Source organism: Python bivittatus, unplaced genomic scaffold, assembly GCF_059951505.1.
Source record: "Python bivittatus isolate LINGU-HERP-01145 unplaced genomic scaffold, Pbiv_v1 ctg000020_np1212, whole genome shotgun sequence".
In the NCBI taxonomy this organism is placed as follows: Eukaryota; Metazoa; Chordata; class Lepidosauria; order Squamata; family Pythonidae; genus Python; species Python bivittatus.
In genome coordinates, this window is record NW_028277030.1 from 87,190,749 (window position 1) to 87,207,284 (window position 16,536).

Below are 16,536 nucleotides of genomic sequence, written 5' to 3' on the forward strand. Positions count from 1 at the left end.
CTCTTTAATAATCAGTGGTGACCTCAGCCTCTTCTTACTGTAATTACTGCCTTAATTCATACCCCGAGGCGTCCTGCGGTGGAACTTGGGGAGTTGGTGGGCTTCAGCACCACACCAGCGGACAGCTCCTTCGAGTAGCCTGAAAAGCAGGACCGCTCCTAAGCTGCCTTCCCAAGAGAGATCCCGCGGAGAGCCGGGAAAGTGCTTGAGTGAGGAAAGCATGAGGGCACCTTAGCTCATGACCCGGAGTTAGTTAGCCACTTGCAACCTTCTCGCGTTGGATCAGTGGACTTCATGCAGCATCTCGTCTTTCTCAAAACCGGCCCTGTGATTTTAAACGGCGGAGATCCTCCCACTTAGAGGCGGGGAGTGGGTGGTCTCAGGGCGTTGGGAGCGCTTATAAAACCCCACCTCCCGTTTTAGGACTGCAGCTGTAATTGGCTAGATGAGGAGGCACTGGGAGAGATGTTAAGCTGGCTGCTTCCACCCATGGCTCTGCACACACACAGGGGCGGGTTGTGCCGGGGAGAGCGGGAGGCTGGGCTCCGAGGTGGCGGAGGCGGTGGAGGAGGAGAAAGCGGTGGCGGAGCCGATGTTTCCCCAGCCTGCCTGCCTCCTTCGGTGACCGAGCCTTTCCTGCTGCTGGGCTGCTGCCTGCGGCCGGCGGACCCGACTGAGCGAGGGCGGCTGCTGACGCCGCCGGCCGAGATGATGGCGGAGGGCGGCGGCGGCGGACAGCGACTCAAGGCGCTGTCCCTGCTCGAGGCAGCCCGCTGCCGATACGAAAGCCTGCAAATTTCCGACGATGTCTTCGGGGAATCGGGCCAGGACAGCAGCGGCAACCCATTCTACAGCACCACCGCGGAGTCCCGCTCTGCCTCCGAGGAGGACGAGGAGGTGGAGGGCGAAACCCCCGAGGGAGGACGCAGCCATCGGGGCAGGACTGGAGGACGCCAAGGCTCCAAGGCGTCGGCAGCGGAAGAGCAGGAGGAAGAGCAGCAGCAGCCGCAGCAGCAAGTGCTTGGAGGCTTGGAGGCGAGTTTCCTGGGTCCCGCGGAGCAACAGCCGCGGGAGGAGGAGGAAGGCGAGAGGGGCTGGAGCCAGAGCCTGCGGAACACCCCGACCCCTTCCTTCAAGGATAGCAGCGGTAAATCGGCTCGCGTCTGCGAATGAGTTGGCGGGGTGACTCAGGATGTGTGGGTCTCTGTGCGTGCGCTGCAGAAGTAGGGCTCTCGTTCGGGTGGAGTGCGGGAGAAAGTGGGGCTCACGAAACGAGGCGGTGAAGGTCGCCCCGCCCCGCCCCGCCCCCCACCCCAAGACTTAAGAAGAATCCCGGAACTCCATCTCAGAAGAGAATCTTTGGGTTAGGAAAGATGCCCGGGCTCCGTGCTAGGGTGAACTGCTCCTCCCCTTCGGGTTAGAAGAAGCAGCCCTTTCTCTAAAGCCGTTTTCCTCACTCCTGTGCCTTCCCGATGCTTTGGACTCTAACTACCATCACTCTTGTGATCAATAGTCATGGGGGCTGACCATTGAGAGTAGTTGTCTAACTCATCTGGAGGGCGCTGGGTTGGGGATGGCTGTTTAAAGGATTGCATTCACTTTATTTCCACAGTAGTGCAGCTAGCTCTGGTGACCCCCTGTTCCACTGGGATGATTGCGTTGCCTCTGCTCTTTTTCTCTAAGTGGGAAGAGTCAAGAGGGAGTTCGTGGAGAAGCACTGCTTTGTGGAAAAACAGGCTCCTCACTTCTAAAATTCTGGGGTATGAATGGTAGCCCTTCAGGGCAGACTTCTTTATGGTAGAAAATTGTGCAAGCACAAGAAGGAGGCAGATCTCCTGCCAATGCCAGTCACTGTTATGACTGAAATTTCAAGACAAAGTGAATTCAATTCAGTGATAGAAAATGGGGGAATGGGAAATAATCTATGCTGTGCCCCCAAATCAACTTGGAGGGCAGATCCTCTAAAGTAATTGCAAACATATAATGGGTTGGGTAGATTCTGAAATGCAGCGGTCCTGGCTGCTGAGTGCCTGGTCTAGATATCTGTTTTTTTAAAAAGGTGCCTTGGAATGTGACACTATAGGCAAAGGACAGCTGTCTACTACAACTTCTTGTTGTCTTCCAGATATGTTGGGTCTGCTGGCAATTCTGATAGCTATAGTCCAAAATATATTTCAAATAATTTGCATCTTCCAAGTAATATGAACTATTAAGGTAGATCCCGGACTTTCTTACTGCAAGTGCCTGGGTGTTCAACTGCTGAGCTGTGCCAGCTAATTGCATCTTGCAAAGAACTGGGCAGTAACCATAAATATCTGAGTATCTTTTGGGTGTCTGCAAGAATTTTGGATTCTCAGGATAACTGTGACAGCCTAGCTCTGAAGGTCTAATGTACTCTAGCTTACAGAACAAATTCATCTTCATTCTTTGTCATTAACCCTTTGAGAGCTGGGGTCAGGAAAACAACTGCAAGTAGCTACTTTTCAGCTTAAGTTTTCTTTGGTTTCATTTTAATGTTGTCAATAATCTTGAAAGGTTTGCCTTTGGAAAACAGTTTGGATAGTCTCAGAAACTGACAAGTGAATCACTTTTTCTTAGTATAGTCAATATGCAAGTAAAGCAGGAATACGTTTGAGAGTAAGCAGTTGTTGCTCATTGCCTTTGACAATTTGGGGTTAAGTTCTGCAGTTGAATGTTCCTCATTTAGTTGCCAGAAAGATTCAAGATGGTCATATAATATACACCAGAGAGTCAGCTTTTTCCTAGTATGATCTGGTTTTCCTCCAGAAAAAAAAGCATATTCAGCCAAGAGTCATTGAATAATGTATTATGAGTGATATACATGCATGCATGAATCAGCCCTAAGGATAATTTTGAAAAGTAGATGATGCAGGATTCTAGCATTTCTGCAATACTGCACAAATTGTAGGTCTTGGTTGTTTTCACCTTGGCTATGTCTAACAATTATTGAATTAATTTATGTAGCTTGTTGACTGTCTACATCAGATGAGACTTCTAATGACACCAGTTAGGAAAGTCAAAGTTAAACCAGAAGCCTATGCACAATGCTTACCTGGGTCTAACATATATGACATCTTACAATATGTGCAAGATCAGATGTCATTGGAAGGTGATAGTTTGGGTGAGTGACATTTTTATGTTTGTGTTTTGCCATTTTCATAATGTAGAATCCCATAATTATGCTAAGCATTCATTCTGCTCAGTTATAGGTAGTGAACACTTTTGGACCATAGAAGGTGATAAAAAAATAAGCAAAATAAACCCTCCTTTGAATTGTGTTTGACTCCTGGTGATTTCATGGATACATCTGTGGTTTTCTGGCCTACAAAGTGATTTGCTACTGCTTTCCTCTGGAAGTTTTTCAAACTTCTAAATCTAGCCAACAGATCTGGAAGACCTGATAGTCTCTTCTATCCAAGTACTAACCAGGCCCAAACCTGTTTAGCTTCCATGCCTAGACAAGTTTAACCAGGTGCTGCCACCTGCTGAGGTATACCAGGCAATAGATTTTTAGAAATTCCTTGGATAAGCCTCTTTGAAGCTGGTCTGGTATTTATTAGAATTCTGAAGGGGAATAATGCTTTGTTTTCAGAAAGTTCTCCTCTAGACTGTAATATTTTGCTCTACTATTTTTAAATTAAAATATCCAAGTGTGGGCAGTTGCCTCTCCTAATTTAATGTATTCTATTTGATTTAATATATTTGATTTAGGTGCCACCCGACTTCAGAATGACTCTGGGCGGCTTCCAACATAACAAATAGAATAAAATACAATATGAATAAGGTTAAAAAACAAGTGAAAATAGACAACAAAATGGCAAATCTGGCCAATAATACCGAAAACATATACAGACAAAACCCACAAAGGGCTCCAGCTACCCTAGCCCAGGACCTGGGAGAACAGCCAGGTCTTAAAGGCCCCCTGGAACACCATCAAGATAGGAATCACCCAGATCTCAGAGGGACCCTCATTTTAGAGGGCAGACACCATGACAGAGAAGGTACGCTTTCTGGGTCCTGAAAGATAACATTGTTTAATTGAAGTGACTTGGAATGTGCAAACCCTGTTGGATCATATTAGCTGAATAGACAATTCAAATAACTGGGCCCTATGCCATGCAGGGCTTTATAGGTCATAACTAGCACCTTGAATCACACCTGGAAGCAAACTGGAAATCAGTGCAGCTCATGGAATAGAAGTGTTACATGGGCATACTGAGGCATCCCCATCATTGTCTGCACCTCTGCATTCTGGACCAGTTGAAGCTTCTGAATGGTCTTCACGGGCAGCCCCATGTACAGTGCATTGAAGTAATTGACCTGTGATGTGACTAGTGCATGAGTGACTGTCTGAAGGGCCTTCTGATCCAGGAAAGAGTACAACTGGAACTGTGCAAAGGCCCTCTTCCCAAAGCTGCCACCTGCTCTTAAAGCAGGAGCTGTAAGTCCAAGATGACCTCCAGACTGTACCGCCCTTGAATAGGGAAGTACTACCCTATCCAGGTTAAAAATGGAATCTCCCTGGATCTAGGTGGTCCTAATAATCATTGGTAAGATTGAGCTGGAGACAGTTCTCCTCATCCAGGCACCGGGACAGAACCTTGACAGCTTCACTTGGCTGGCCTTGGGTCAAAAGATATAATTGGGCATCATCAGCATACTGTCGATAGCAAACCCCAAAATGGTAGATCACCTCCCCCAGTGGTTTCATGTAGATGTTGAATGAGGGGGGAGGGTCAAGCCCTGTGGTACCCCACAAAGGAGGAGTCTAGGGAGAAATATCTCTCCCCAGTCCAATCAACACCAACTAGAACTGACTGGGAAAGGAAGGGAGAGAACCACAGTAAGGAAGTGCCTCCAATTTCCAACTCCTGGAGCTGGTCCAGAAGGATACCATGGTTATTGGTATCAAAAACTGCTGGAGTGATCAAGGAGCACAAGGATGGATGCATTACCCACAGATCATCAACAAGTGCAACCAAGGCTGTCTCTTCTAAATTCCAGCCTGAAATCTGACTGAAACAGGTCTAGATAATCTGCTTCCTCCAGAGTTCTCAATGGCTGCAGTGTGACCACCTTTTCAATAACCTTCCTTTTTGTATCTGTTTTGTGTTAAGATGCATTGGACAACATGTTTTTTTTAATGTTCCAAGGAACTTCATATTTGGTGACCCCTAAGCATGGGACATAGCTCAGGAAACATACTCCCTGACTTTGTCCGAGGAGGCTAACTCAGATAAGATGAAGCTTGTATAGGCTAGCCTTATATCCTCTATAAACTTTCCCTATTGCCCCCATGATTGGCAAGAGTCCAATCAAAATATATAAAGGGAGTCTGTCTAGACATTTTGGGTAGGTTCCTTTAACTCAGCCAGGCAAAGTCAGCAGTTACATAATTCTCTTGATTGCAGCAAGGATGTAGAGCAACAGCTCAAGAACTGTACAGTCCTATGAAAGCCAGCCTTTCATTGGAGTGGTAATTTGAGGCTCTCCAGATGTTGCTGAACTGTAGCTCCTAGCATTCCTCACAATTGGCCATACTGGCTATTGCTGCTGGGGGTTGTGACTCAGCAACATCAAGAGAGCCACAGGTTTCCTACCCCCACAGATTTTAGACAGCTTAGTTTGTGTTATGCTTTCATGTCCTTAGAGCAGGAGTAAACAGAGAAAAACACAACCCATTTCTGAAATTTACAGTAGTTATAACTCATTCCTTGTGGATATTAAAATTTTCCCTCTGAACCTCAATCTCTGTGTTTAGAAGAAATATAACCTGTTGATTTCATTGAAACTTACTTCCAAGGAAATATTCTTCATAAGATAAAACCATGGGGTTAGAAAAACAGTTGAGAACTGAAAAGCATTCAGGATAGTATGAATTTAAGAGGTGTAGATTTTATATTGTTTTTGTCTGAAAAATACTTTGGAATTGATTTTTGAGTCACACGCTTTTCATCTTTTCAAATGCCTCACTGAATGACAAAATGGTGTTTATATTCAACTAATATTTTCCATCTTTATACTCCTCTATGCCTTTCAGGACAACTGTCTGTTACAGTATTTTACACCAGAGTATGATTGAATTTATTTATTTATTTATTTATTTATTTATTTATTTATTTATGAAACTTATATGGCCACTCTGCTTATGTACCGTAACTCTGGGTGACTCCCAGTGAGAACAATAAAAACATAAAAGAAACAATAAAAACCAGCATCCAAAAAAGCCCAACTCCCAGTGCCCTAAAACAACACTCCCCACTACGCAAACAATCACAATCACCGTTGGGCTCCAGCCTTACCCTATCCCAATTCTTGGGGAGGAGCCAACTTTTTCAGACCTTCTGGAAGGTTAGAAGGGTGGAGGCCTGCCAAATTTCAAGGGGGAGGCTGTTCCACAGGCTGGGGGTCCCTACTGAGAAGGTGCATTGCCTAGGTCCTGCTAGATGGCATTGTTTAAGAGAAGGGACCTGAAGGGCCCACCCTATCTGACTAAATCAGTTTTAGAAAGCAGAGCAAACTAGAAGTACTACAATAAATGAACATACCAGAAGTCACACAAAAAAGGACCGCATAATGAAAACCTTTGTAGAAGCTTCTGAAAAATGAATTCTATATTAGGACATTTCTATTCAAGAGGAATTCAGTGTGGAGATTTTAGCTTTACAAGTCTGGGGGATAGGTGGTGCTGAAATACAGTAGTCAGCCTTAAGTTATCTGATGGCTGTGTTTGTACTCACTTGGAGTAAATATTTACCCAGGTATGCTGGCATCACCCATGTCCTGCCAGATGGGAAGTTGCCATTTTCTATATCTTTCCCAGCGTCACAATGGTGGATGGGAGGTTGTTACTTACTGCTGTTTTGCTTGCTTTTACTTTTGGGGGGGAAATAAATAATGGAGGTTACAGGTGTGTACTGTGTGTCAACAGTAAAAAGGAAAGAGATTGTTTCTACAGAGCTCCAATGTCACAGGGCTGCTCTAGGACTTAGTGCTGGCAGCAGGAAGAAAAGGTTAAACCTGTGTTAACTCTTGCATCCCTGGTTTCATTACCTGGCAGGCTGAGGTTGGTTAGTTTCACCTCAAAGAACTCAAATTAACCTCTTCTAATCCCAACACTGACAATGTAACTTTTTGTACCACATGTTGAAAGCCAGTTTGTTGTAGGGGCTAAAGGCACCAGGGTAGAAACCAGGAGACTCTGGTCCTACCTTAGGCACAAAAGCCAGCAGGGTGACTTTGAGCCAGTCACTCTCTCTCAGCCCTAGGAAAAAGGCAAGGGCAAACCACTTCTGAAACCTTGCCATGAAAACTGCAGACTTGTTCATGTGGTGGCTAGGAGTCAAGATTGTTTCAAAGGCAGCCCCACCCCCAACCCTATGTTAGCCCTCCTTGAGCCAGTTAAGCATGTTGTATAAACTGGCCCATTGACTAAGTTCACCTATCACATTTCATTACAGGAGGGCAAAGACCAAGATGGCAGCATGAGCATCCAATGGAAGCCCTACCACTTTGACCATGAATGTGATGTATATACAAAGGGATGGGAGGCTTTGACCATGCAGTCATGCCTGCCATCTAGGCTTTTGCCCCACCCCATCTGTGGACATCCCTGCTTTATCATGAATTAGTTAACCATAGTCTTATTGAATAAATCACAATTGGCTTGGACTGCACAATAGACTAAGCCAAAGCTAAACAAAACACAATTTGACTTAGTGTGCCTGTAAATCCAGTCTCTGGCCCTTGATAATGAAATGAACAAGAAAATTCCAGCTAGTCAAATCTTCAAAAGACAATAGGAATACATGGAATATATAGAATTGAGGCCTTATTGTCTTGTAATGACTGAAAATCTATGGGTAGCCTTAAGAAGGAGAATGAAATCTAGATGGGAATTAAAGGAAAAAATATCATACTAAGTGCCTTCAACTAACTTCACATTAAGATATTTGTTACCATTTGTTTTGTTTTGCTTTGTAACATTTCTGGGCATTTAACTGTATAATTTAAAACCATACTCACAGAACTATAAATTAACAAGCTTCAGCAAAAGATATATTATCATCATAAACAGACAAAGTTCATTGAAGCAGTTAGCCATGGAGTCATTTACTCCATGATAATGTCATTAGTCATTCTCTTACTAGAAAAATGCTTAAAATAAACTGCCAATTTTGTTTTAGAGAGAAAAGTCAGGGATTTTAAAATTGAGCACCGCAATTCCAGGAGGGTTCGATGAATCTTTTTCATCCTTTTACACAAATTGCAAGCTTCATGCTCCTATCACAATAGGAAAGAAACCAAATATTTAAACATTAATATAATATAATATAATATAATATAATATAATATAATATATACTGTAATATATTTTATATCTAATTCAGCTCATGCTGAAAAAAGATGGCTTTATGATTCAATAGGGGGTAGGGTGAACAGACAGGGAGAACATACTTTTTGCCCAGTTTTCTTCTTTCATACAGTCCTTCCCACTTCACTGCTTCTGATCCACCCCATAGAATAGATGACTCTTCAGGACAGTGCTGAGGTGGCAAAAGGTGACAGCAGCAAGGGTGGAAGAAAGGATCAATAAAACTCACCTCCCTCCCTTTTTTTTCTGACCAACACTTCTGTGGGATTAAAAAGCTTTCTGTTAATAGAAGGATAATTGCTGGATGCAACTAAATTGTTAAGACAAACGACAAAGGAAGTTACTGGGATTAGATGGAATGTGAAACGGGTAATTTTCAAATTAATACTTACAAATTGCCCCTAAACCAAATCTTGCCAGAAGACTGGAAACAAATATCCCTTGAAAAGCCTATTTTTCAAGAAAAAATTATTTGCAGGGGGGACGGCATAGTCAAATGGAAGAACAAGCTTCCTATGAAAAAAATATGACATTTCAAGAAGAATGCTGTGCATCCCCAACTTCTACCACTTCTTTGAATATTCACAAACTTGTAAAGAAAGATAGTAATAGACATTAAATATTTGGGGGTTGTTAGCCCTTTGAGATGGTCCAGACAAGAAGCACAATAGTGAATACCAGCTCTATCTAGGGAGGGTCCCTTCTGAAACACTTCCCATGATCCCTCTGCTTCTGTGGGCTGAGATACCTTTTGAATGACAGTTGTCTAGTCTGCAGCTCTTCCTCCTGTCTCCCAAGGTCATTCCCACATACTGTACCATTACAGGGATTCACCAAAAGCTCTTACTTACTTACTTGGACCATTCTCTTTGTTTAAAAGGAAAGACACTAGGAACAAAAGATAATTTCCACAAAGAAGTAATGGGGACTGGCTGAAAAGGTAACAAAGGTGGCAGATGAAATCAAATATAAAAGGGATACACTTTCACAAAGTGATAGCCACTGGAGAAAGCACTATCAACAAGTCATGTCATATGCAAATAATGGGGAAGTTCTGGCTGATTGTGACTTAAGCCACTAAAATAAAATAATCTGGGGCTTTGTATGGCAAGGACTTCTGAGATTATTATACCTGGGAGAATTCTAAAACAAACACTGGGAGACACTAGAACAACATCTGAAGTGATAATGATATAGCTTCGGGTTACATCAGGACTGAATCTACCTATCTGGTGAGAACATCTAAGGAAGCCCTGTTAAGAGTCCTGCCTCTCTCTGAAGTGAGAAGGGCGTGGATGAGATGACAGACAGATCCCCACCCACCCCCGCCCATCCTGGATTGTAAAGCTGCATCCCTCATGGATTAAAGCACAGACTGTATTTTAAAAACCTTTTAATGAGCTGCTAGGAGGATACTCATCAAGAAATTATTCCTCATCCTGATGCCACCAGTGAAAAAGTCCCATCTCTTATGTCTACTGGTCTCAAACCCTTTCTACATTTCCACATTATTCATTTACAGATTCAGTCACAATAGGCAGAACCTGGGAATTAAGATGTCTCACAGGAACCAGTTTTTCTGCTTTGAGAGGAAAGCAGAAAATGTTCTGCATTCAATATTCTTTTGCAATGTATACATAAATACACAACCACCATAGTTTAGTCTCATTAAACAGAACAGATGTTTTATGTAGCACAGGAAAGTAGAGAGTCTAAGTGGACCTTGACAAAGTAACCAATGATACAGGGATCTTCAAAAGATAATAAATAGATTTAGAAAAGGAAGCCACATATTCACAAGACATCACAAGAGCATCTGTGCTCATTATTTTGACTTCCATCAGTTGAAATTACATAATGATGGGAACTACATAGTACAAAAACATCTAGCCACATTTTTTAGTCTCTGATTATTATCTTGCTATCCCTCTGTACATTTTTACTGCAAAAACAGGCCTCATTCATTCACTCACTCACTCACTCACTCACTCACTCATTTGATTTTGATGCTGCCTGACTCCAATAACTCTTGGTGGCCCACAAAATAAAGAACAACCTAAAAACAGCAAGTAAATAGGAATACAATAAAAATTAATCCAAAAAAGAATTACATGATAATGTAATGGGAAGTAGGAATAACCTTGAGGAACAGGAAGAAGAGCCGCAACCAAGACAATGGTCAGATAAAAGAAATGTGAGTCTGAGGCAGAAATGTAATGTTATAATAAAAATAGTATTAGTATTCATAACTTTGGTTTCCTGGCCTGGTCTACCTCAAAGGGCTGACAGTGACAAGTTGACAGTCCAGATGATACATCAATACCTATACAGAATATGACAACACCTCACACAGGGGATCCCATCCACCCCACCTCAAGGCCTGGGAGAACAGGCAGATTTTCAAGGTCCTCTAGAATGCTATCAGAGTGAGAGCTGCCTAGATCTTGGGGGGGACCTCATTCCAGAGGGCAGCATTGCTACAGAGAAGGTCTGCTTCCTGGGATGATACTGTTTAATCAAGGGGACCAGAGGATGCCTACTTTGCTGAATCATACTGGCTGGGCAGAAACCCCAGGAGACAGGCGATCCCTCAAATAACCAGAGCTATGACATGTAAGGCTTTATAGGTGATGACCAGCACTTTGAATCACACAGGGAACCACACTGGCAACCAGTGTAGCTTGTGAAGCAGAGAGGTCAATGTGGGCATGCCGAGGCAAGTCCATCACTGCCTGAGACACTGCATTCTGGATCAGTTGAAGTTCCAACTGGTCTTCAAGGGCAATCTGATGAGAGCACATTGCAATCGTCAAACTGTAAGGTGACAAAGGCATGAGTGACTGTCTGGAGAGCAGTCTAATCCAGGGAAGAGTTCTACTGGTGTACCAGATGGAGCTGTGCAAAGGCCCTCTTGGCAGAGCTGCCACCTGCTCTTCTGAACTTTCTGAGATAGTTGCTTCTAGTTTGTTTACTTAAAATTATGTTAAGTAATGCTGAGGATATAAAATTGTACTCTGCACCTAAATGATCACAAAATAATCTCTTCATGGCAAAGGACCTGGCTATTTAACACAGAGAATATGAGTCTCCTGTAGTTTCTGCTCAACCTGCAGGATCAGACAGAGTTGGAGTGCTTCAGGTCCCATCAGTTAAACAATGCCATCTGACAAAACCCAGGAAGTGGGGCTTCTCTGTTATAATGTCTGCCCTCTGGAACAGCATACCCCAAGAGGCTCACACGGCCTCTACCCTGACCTTGTTTAAATGGGCCCTGAAAAGTGGCTTTTCCACTGCATCTCCTATAGGAATGTTTTATATTCAGGTTGTGGGGTTTATTGCTCTTTGTGGACATTTATCATTCTTTTTATTTGTTATATTGTTTTGAATTTGTTTTTGTTTTTTTCATGTTGTACGGTGCCCACAGTCATTACGGAGTTGGGCAGCCTCAGAAATGTGATACATTTCAAATGGAGGTAAGATCAACCCAGATTTTGAAGCATTCAGAAGTGGCTCAAAATCAGAAACATACCCTTCCTCTTGGGACGAGTGTGTGGATAGGTGCAGGTCAGTGTCTTGAAAAATGTGTGCATGAGTGCAAATAATGAAGGAAATTTTAACAACATGGTGGAGTTTTATACAGGATGAGAAATTATATATTTCTAAGCAGAAGTAAGGGGCATAATAGGGAGATTATTGCTAATGAGAGATCTTTCATGTACACTGAAAATAAAAAATAGAGTGCTGATCATAGCACAAAATGGCTCCTTTGTCTAGCTTTAGTGATATGTTTTCCAAAAATTAGTTAATGCAGCTCTTGGTACATACTGTTTTTATTCTTTTCTGTTGAGGAATTTGAGTGGTGTTGCATGAAGATGGATGAAGGGGATGAATTGTTTGCTTCAACAAATATTTTGCCAATTACTGGGAGATTATGTGCAAAGTCAACATGGCTGCATGATAAATGGGCTTGGCTTAAGGAAGTGGTTCTTCCTTTATATGAAGTAGCTCTTAAAGGCGAAGAGAAAAGAAAGTTGTTGGTTAATACTTGATCTTTGCAAAATGCTAAGACTAGGCAGGGCAGCTTGGTGATCTCCAGAAATATTGGACTGCAGATCCATTGTGGAAAGTGACTGGGGGATGGAGGTGTCACATTGTCTCATCAACACTGACTAATTTTGTCCTGTTTCACTTTCTGTGTTTTGGATTCTGGCTGAACTGAACTAAAATAATAGAATTCTCAAAAAACATTATAATCTGCAAGGACTCATTTTAACATGCCTGTTTTATTTGTAACTATAGTTCAGAGCAATTAGCTGAAAGGTTAGACAAATCATATCAGACACATGGGTATTGTATCTTTCCAACTTGGAGGAAATAGGAGCAGTTTGCTAAACTTCTGCAGCAAGCAGGGACAGCAGCATTTGACTTTGCTACAGGGAGAAACTGTTCTGCTTGAACATCGCTGTCAGCTTTATCAACAATTTTGCTAGCCTGGGGTCACTTAAAACTTGTTTCCAAAAGATGCCTTTTGTCCTCATCTATCTTGTAAGTTTCAGTAAAGGCAGTAAATCTTTCAGAAAGATTTTGTGCAGAGGCTTCCAGCTCACTCTTATTAATGAGTCCAAGTTCTTATTGATAGAAGCGAATTGCTCAAAAAACAAACTGTTTGAGCTTACTGAACAGTATGAGGAAGCATTGCTTGGCCAACAATTCAGTGGAGCCACACCCTGTGCAAACATCCTTTCCCAAACTTCTTTCTGCATAGCTTGGTTTGCTTCTTCTGTAGGTATAAAATAGGAGTTAAAATAGAGGGGTGGGAGAGCAAATGAAGAAGCTGGGAGGGAATTAGACCAGAAGCTGGGAGGGAATAGGTAGGTCATATTTTAAGGAAGCCAAGAGCTCTAACAGATATTGTTTTTCTATTTCTATTTGAAGGTCCCATACAAGCACCTCCATTTTATTGGAGGTGGAAATAGCGAGAGAAGTAGAAGTTGGGCTTTCTCACAGCTTCCTTAGATAACAGGAATCTCTCTATTTTTGACTGCCTGGTTGACTTAGTCGTGGATTGTTGTCCAGGAGTTCCTCCATGATAGTTCTTCCTTTGGCCCATTCTACTCAGACAGAGTCCTGAGGCAGGCTATAATTTCTTTCCCCCTCTTCCTTCCTTCTTTCCTTCTGTCAGCAACTGACAGCTATTACAATAATATTGCCTATATTGCCATTTAAAAAGAAATAAAAACAAAAACTAATTGCTCATGAGAGTTGCTGCAAGCTGATTCCCATCTTGCTTTGCCCCTTCTCACAATCTGCTGAACAACAGGCTTGCTGAGGCAATGTGGGATTGCATTTCAGGGAAAAATACTGAAATAGATAATATTACATTAACTCACAAATACTTTCCTAAATTTTGTTATGACTGTTTAAGAAAACAGGAAAGTTGCCACACTCTCTGTTTTACTGCAAAGTGTACTTTTGGAGAGAAATAGTAGAATGGATAATTTCTGGCAGGAATCTGACACAACACTCCGATTTAGGTCCATAATATATTCTAGATTCCCCCCACCCCATCCCTTTGTTTTCTATTCAGTATAAAACAGATCAGCTTTGGCACACCTTTAAAGAATTGTGAATAATGTAAGATCTAGTTTGGTCTTCAGAGTTCCTGATGTATCTAAACTGGATATAAACATATCAGGGCAGGTGTTACGACTAAAACAATTATTTTTTATTGGATTAGGGACAATAAAGTGACCAAAATTCTGAATCTAACATTTGGACATAATTAAATTATTATGTAATTATAGGCAGTTTGGAATTCTGTTCTTTGAATCAGAGATGAGCTAGTTTGTTATTGGCGTTTGTGGTGGAATTGCCAATGGTATGCTGTGTACAGTATCTGTTCAGTAATAAGTTGCCGTATTTTAGAGCTGTGTGTTACTGACAGGAAACAGTTACCTCTTGTGGTTGAAGGTATGTTTGATGGAAAGGTGGTTGTCAGTTAGAAACAATGAAACCGATGTGCAGGGTAAGTATTTGAGTGAACCAAGCCTGCCTATGGATGGCATTTTGAGAGGTTTTTGGCCAAAGACATTTGATTCCACAAACGGCAGAGCAGGATGTGGAGCAGAGAAATGGCAGAGCAATAGTTTTGGGGGGGAAAGGAAAATGTCCAAGAAGAGAGATACTGTATGTGACATCCTATAATGTGCCATTTAGTTCAGAGGAAAGAGGATCAAGCTGCTTTCTGAGACAGCAGTGACTAATTTTAACCAAGACATTTTCCACTTGGTACCTAAGGAGGCAAGTTCTAGTTCATTTCCAGGCACAAATCATAGTGTTGGTTATTACTTTTAAGGTCCTGAATAGCTCACTACCAGCTTATTTAAAGGGTCTTCTCTTCCCAGGGTATCTTCCATCTTACTCCTTCATCACCAGAAGGCTTGACCGTGTGTCTCAGGCCTTAGAATCTAGCAAGCAGCTTCCCCCTTTTCCCCGCCCCCCCCCCCCCAGACAACTTGGCCCCTTCCGGCAACCCTAATCCTAACCTATTACAGAGTTATGGAGTGTGGATTCAAGTGAGAAATTATTTACTCCCCCTTGCCCGATGGGAACTCTGGTTGACAGCCCAGTTCAGATGGGAGATACATAGAGAGTCCTATGTTTACACTAGAAAATCCATCTGCTATTATTTGTCACAAACTAAACAATTTTAAGACTTCAAATAATAAGCTTTAACAGCTAGAGACATAACTAAAGGGATGATATCTTGCCAAGGAGCCTTGGACCATATCCAAGGTCAAGAAATCAGGAGAAAAACCTGTTCACTCAACTTCTCTTATTTACAGCATAAAGAGACTTTAATGGATGCCATTAAAATGGTTTTTGGACCCGTTTCAGATAGATTGTGCTGAATCTATTAAGGTAGTCTATTAGCTGCCACCCAGATACAGGTCTTCACAGTCCTTCTGATCCCACCGTGACTGAATTTCTTTGGAGAGCTGATCAGAATTAAAATACTACAAGGAGATAGAATGGCAACAGATTTGGAATAGGAGGAAAAGAGGTTTATATTGTTTTCAGATCTTCTTTCAGTGTGATGCAAATGCACAGAGAATTCTACCCAAAGCATGTGAAACTTCTATATCCTGAAATTGTAGCTTCAGAGAGGGACAGAGAAGAGGAAGGATTTTTGTATGTTTTGATTTTATTTTTAATTTTTAAATAGTTGGCCTTTTAGGGTTTTAGGTAAGTAGTTTTGTTAATAGACATCAATTTGAATTTCTAAAGAATACATTTTGATTCCTTTTTTTAATTCTTGATTTTTATTATATTTATGTCACTTATAGAAAAAAGGCATTTGGGTTTTTTTGGTTTCAAATAATGAATTATATAATGTTTAAGAATTTTTTAAACATTGAATTTTTAAGTTTCTAATTTAGACCTGAAATCTAGTTTTGTTACCACAGCAATAAACAGTACATTTGTGATTATTATTTTTTAAATAATAATCACATCTTTGCAATGGAATGTTGAAAGGCTGAAAAGGATGATTAAAAGAAGATAGGTTTTTTAATATGTAAACTAAAGTTGATGAAGTTGGTTATTTTAAGTAAGAAACATATATTCTTGCAGGTGAGAACAATTTTTAGCAAGAAAATGAACTGAATATATTTAAAAGTAAACAAATTCAAAATCTTCCAGATGAGTTGCAATTTTAGTGAAAATCTCTTTGAATTTTATAACCGAACAAGAGATTTTAGATTTCAAAGGTCTTCATACAGTTGTAATAACTACTAATAGACATCTTCAGATGACACTGATAAATGTCTATGGCCCAACCAAAGAAAAATCTAATATGTTATATAATTGTTTTGCTAATCCCTTTGGTTTACAAGTCGATCAGATAATACTTAATTTACAGGTAGTCCTTGACTTATGACCACAATTGGGATTAGAATTTCTATCGCTAAGCGATGCAGTCGTAAAGCGAGATGTCACATGACCACATCGCTTAGCAATGGCAATCCCAGCTATCCCCCTTGCTGTTGTTAAGCAAATTTCAACAGTCGTTAGCTGAGGACCCACCCGAATCCAAGCCATTCTGGGCTTGGTTCCTCCCAGCCCTGAGCCTCAGTAAGGTA

General features: G+C 41.7%; 1 protein-coding gene across 1 annotated transcript in view; it reads left to right on the forward strand.

Moving 5' to 3' along the window:
- The first annotated feature begins 465 nt into the window (after positions 1 to 465).
- Positions 466 to 16,536, forward strand: part of PGBD5 (piggyBac transposable element derived 5) — a 78,805-nt gene continuing 62,734 nt past the window's right edge. Inside the window, exon 1 of the mRNA XM_088143393.1 lies at positions 466 to 1,147. Coding sequence (XP_087999519.1) covers positions 466 to 1,147 — 682 coding nt within the window. The remainder of the gene's footprint in view (positions 1,148 to 16,536) is intronic.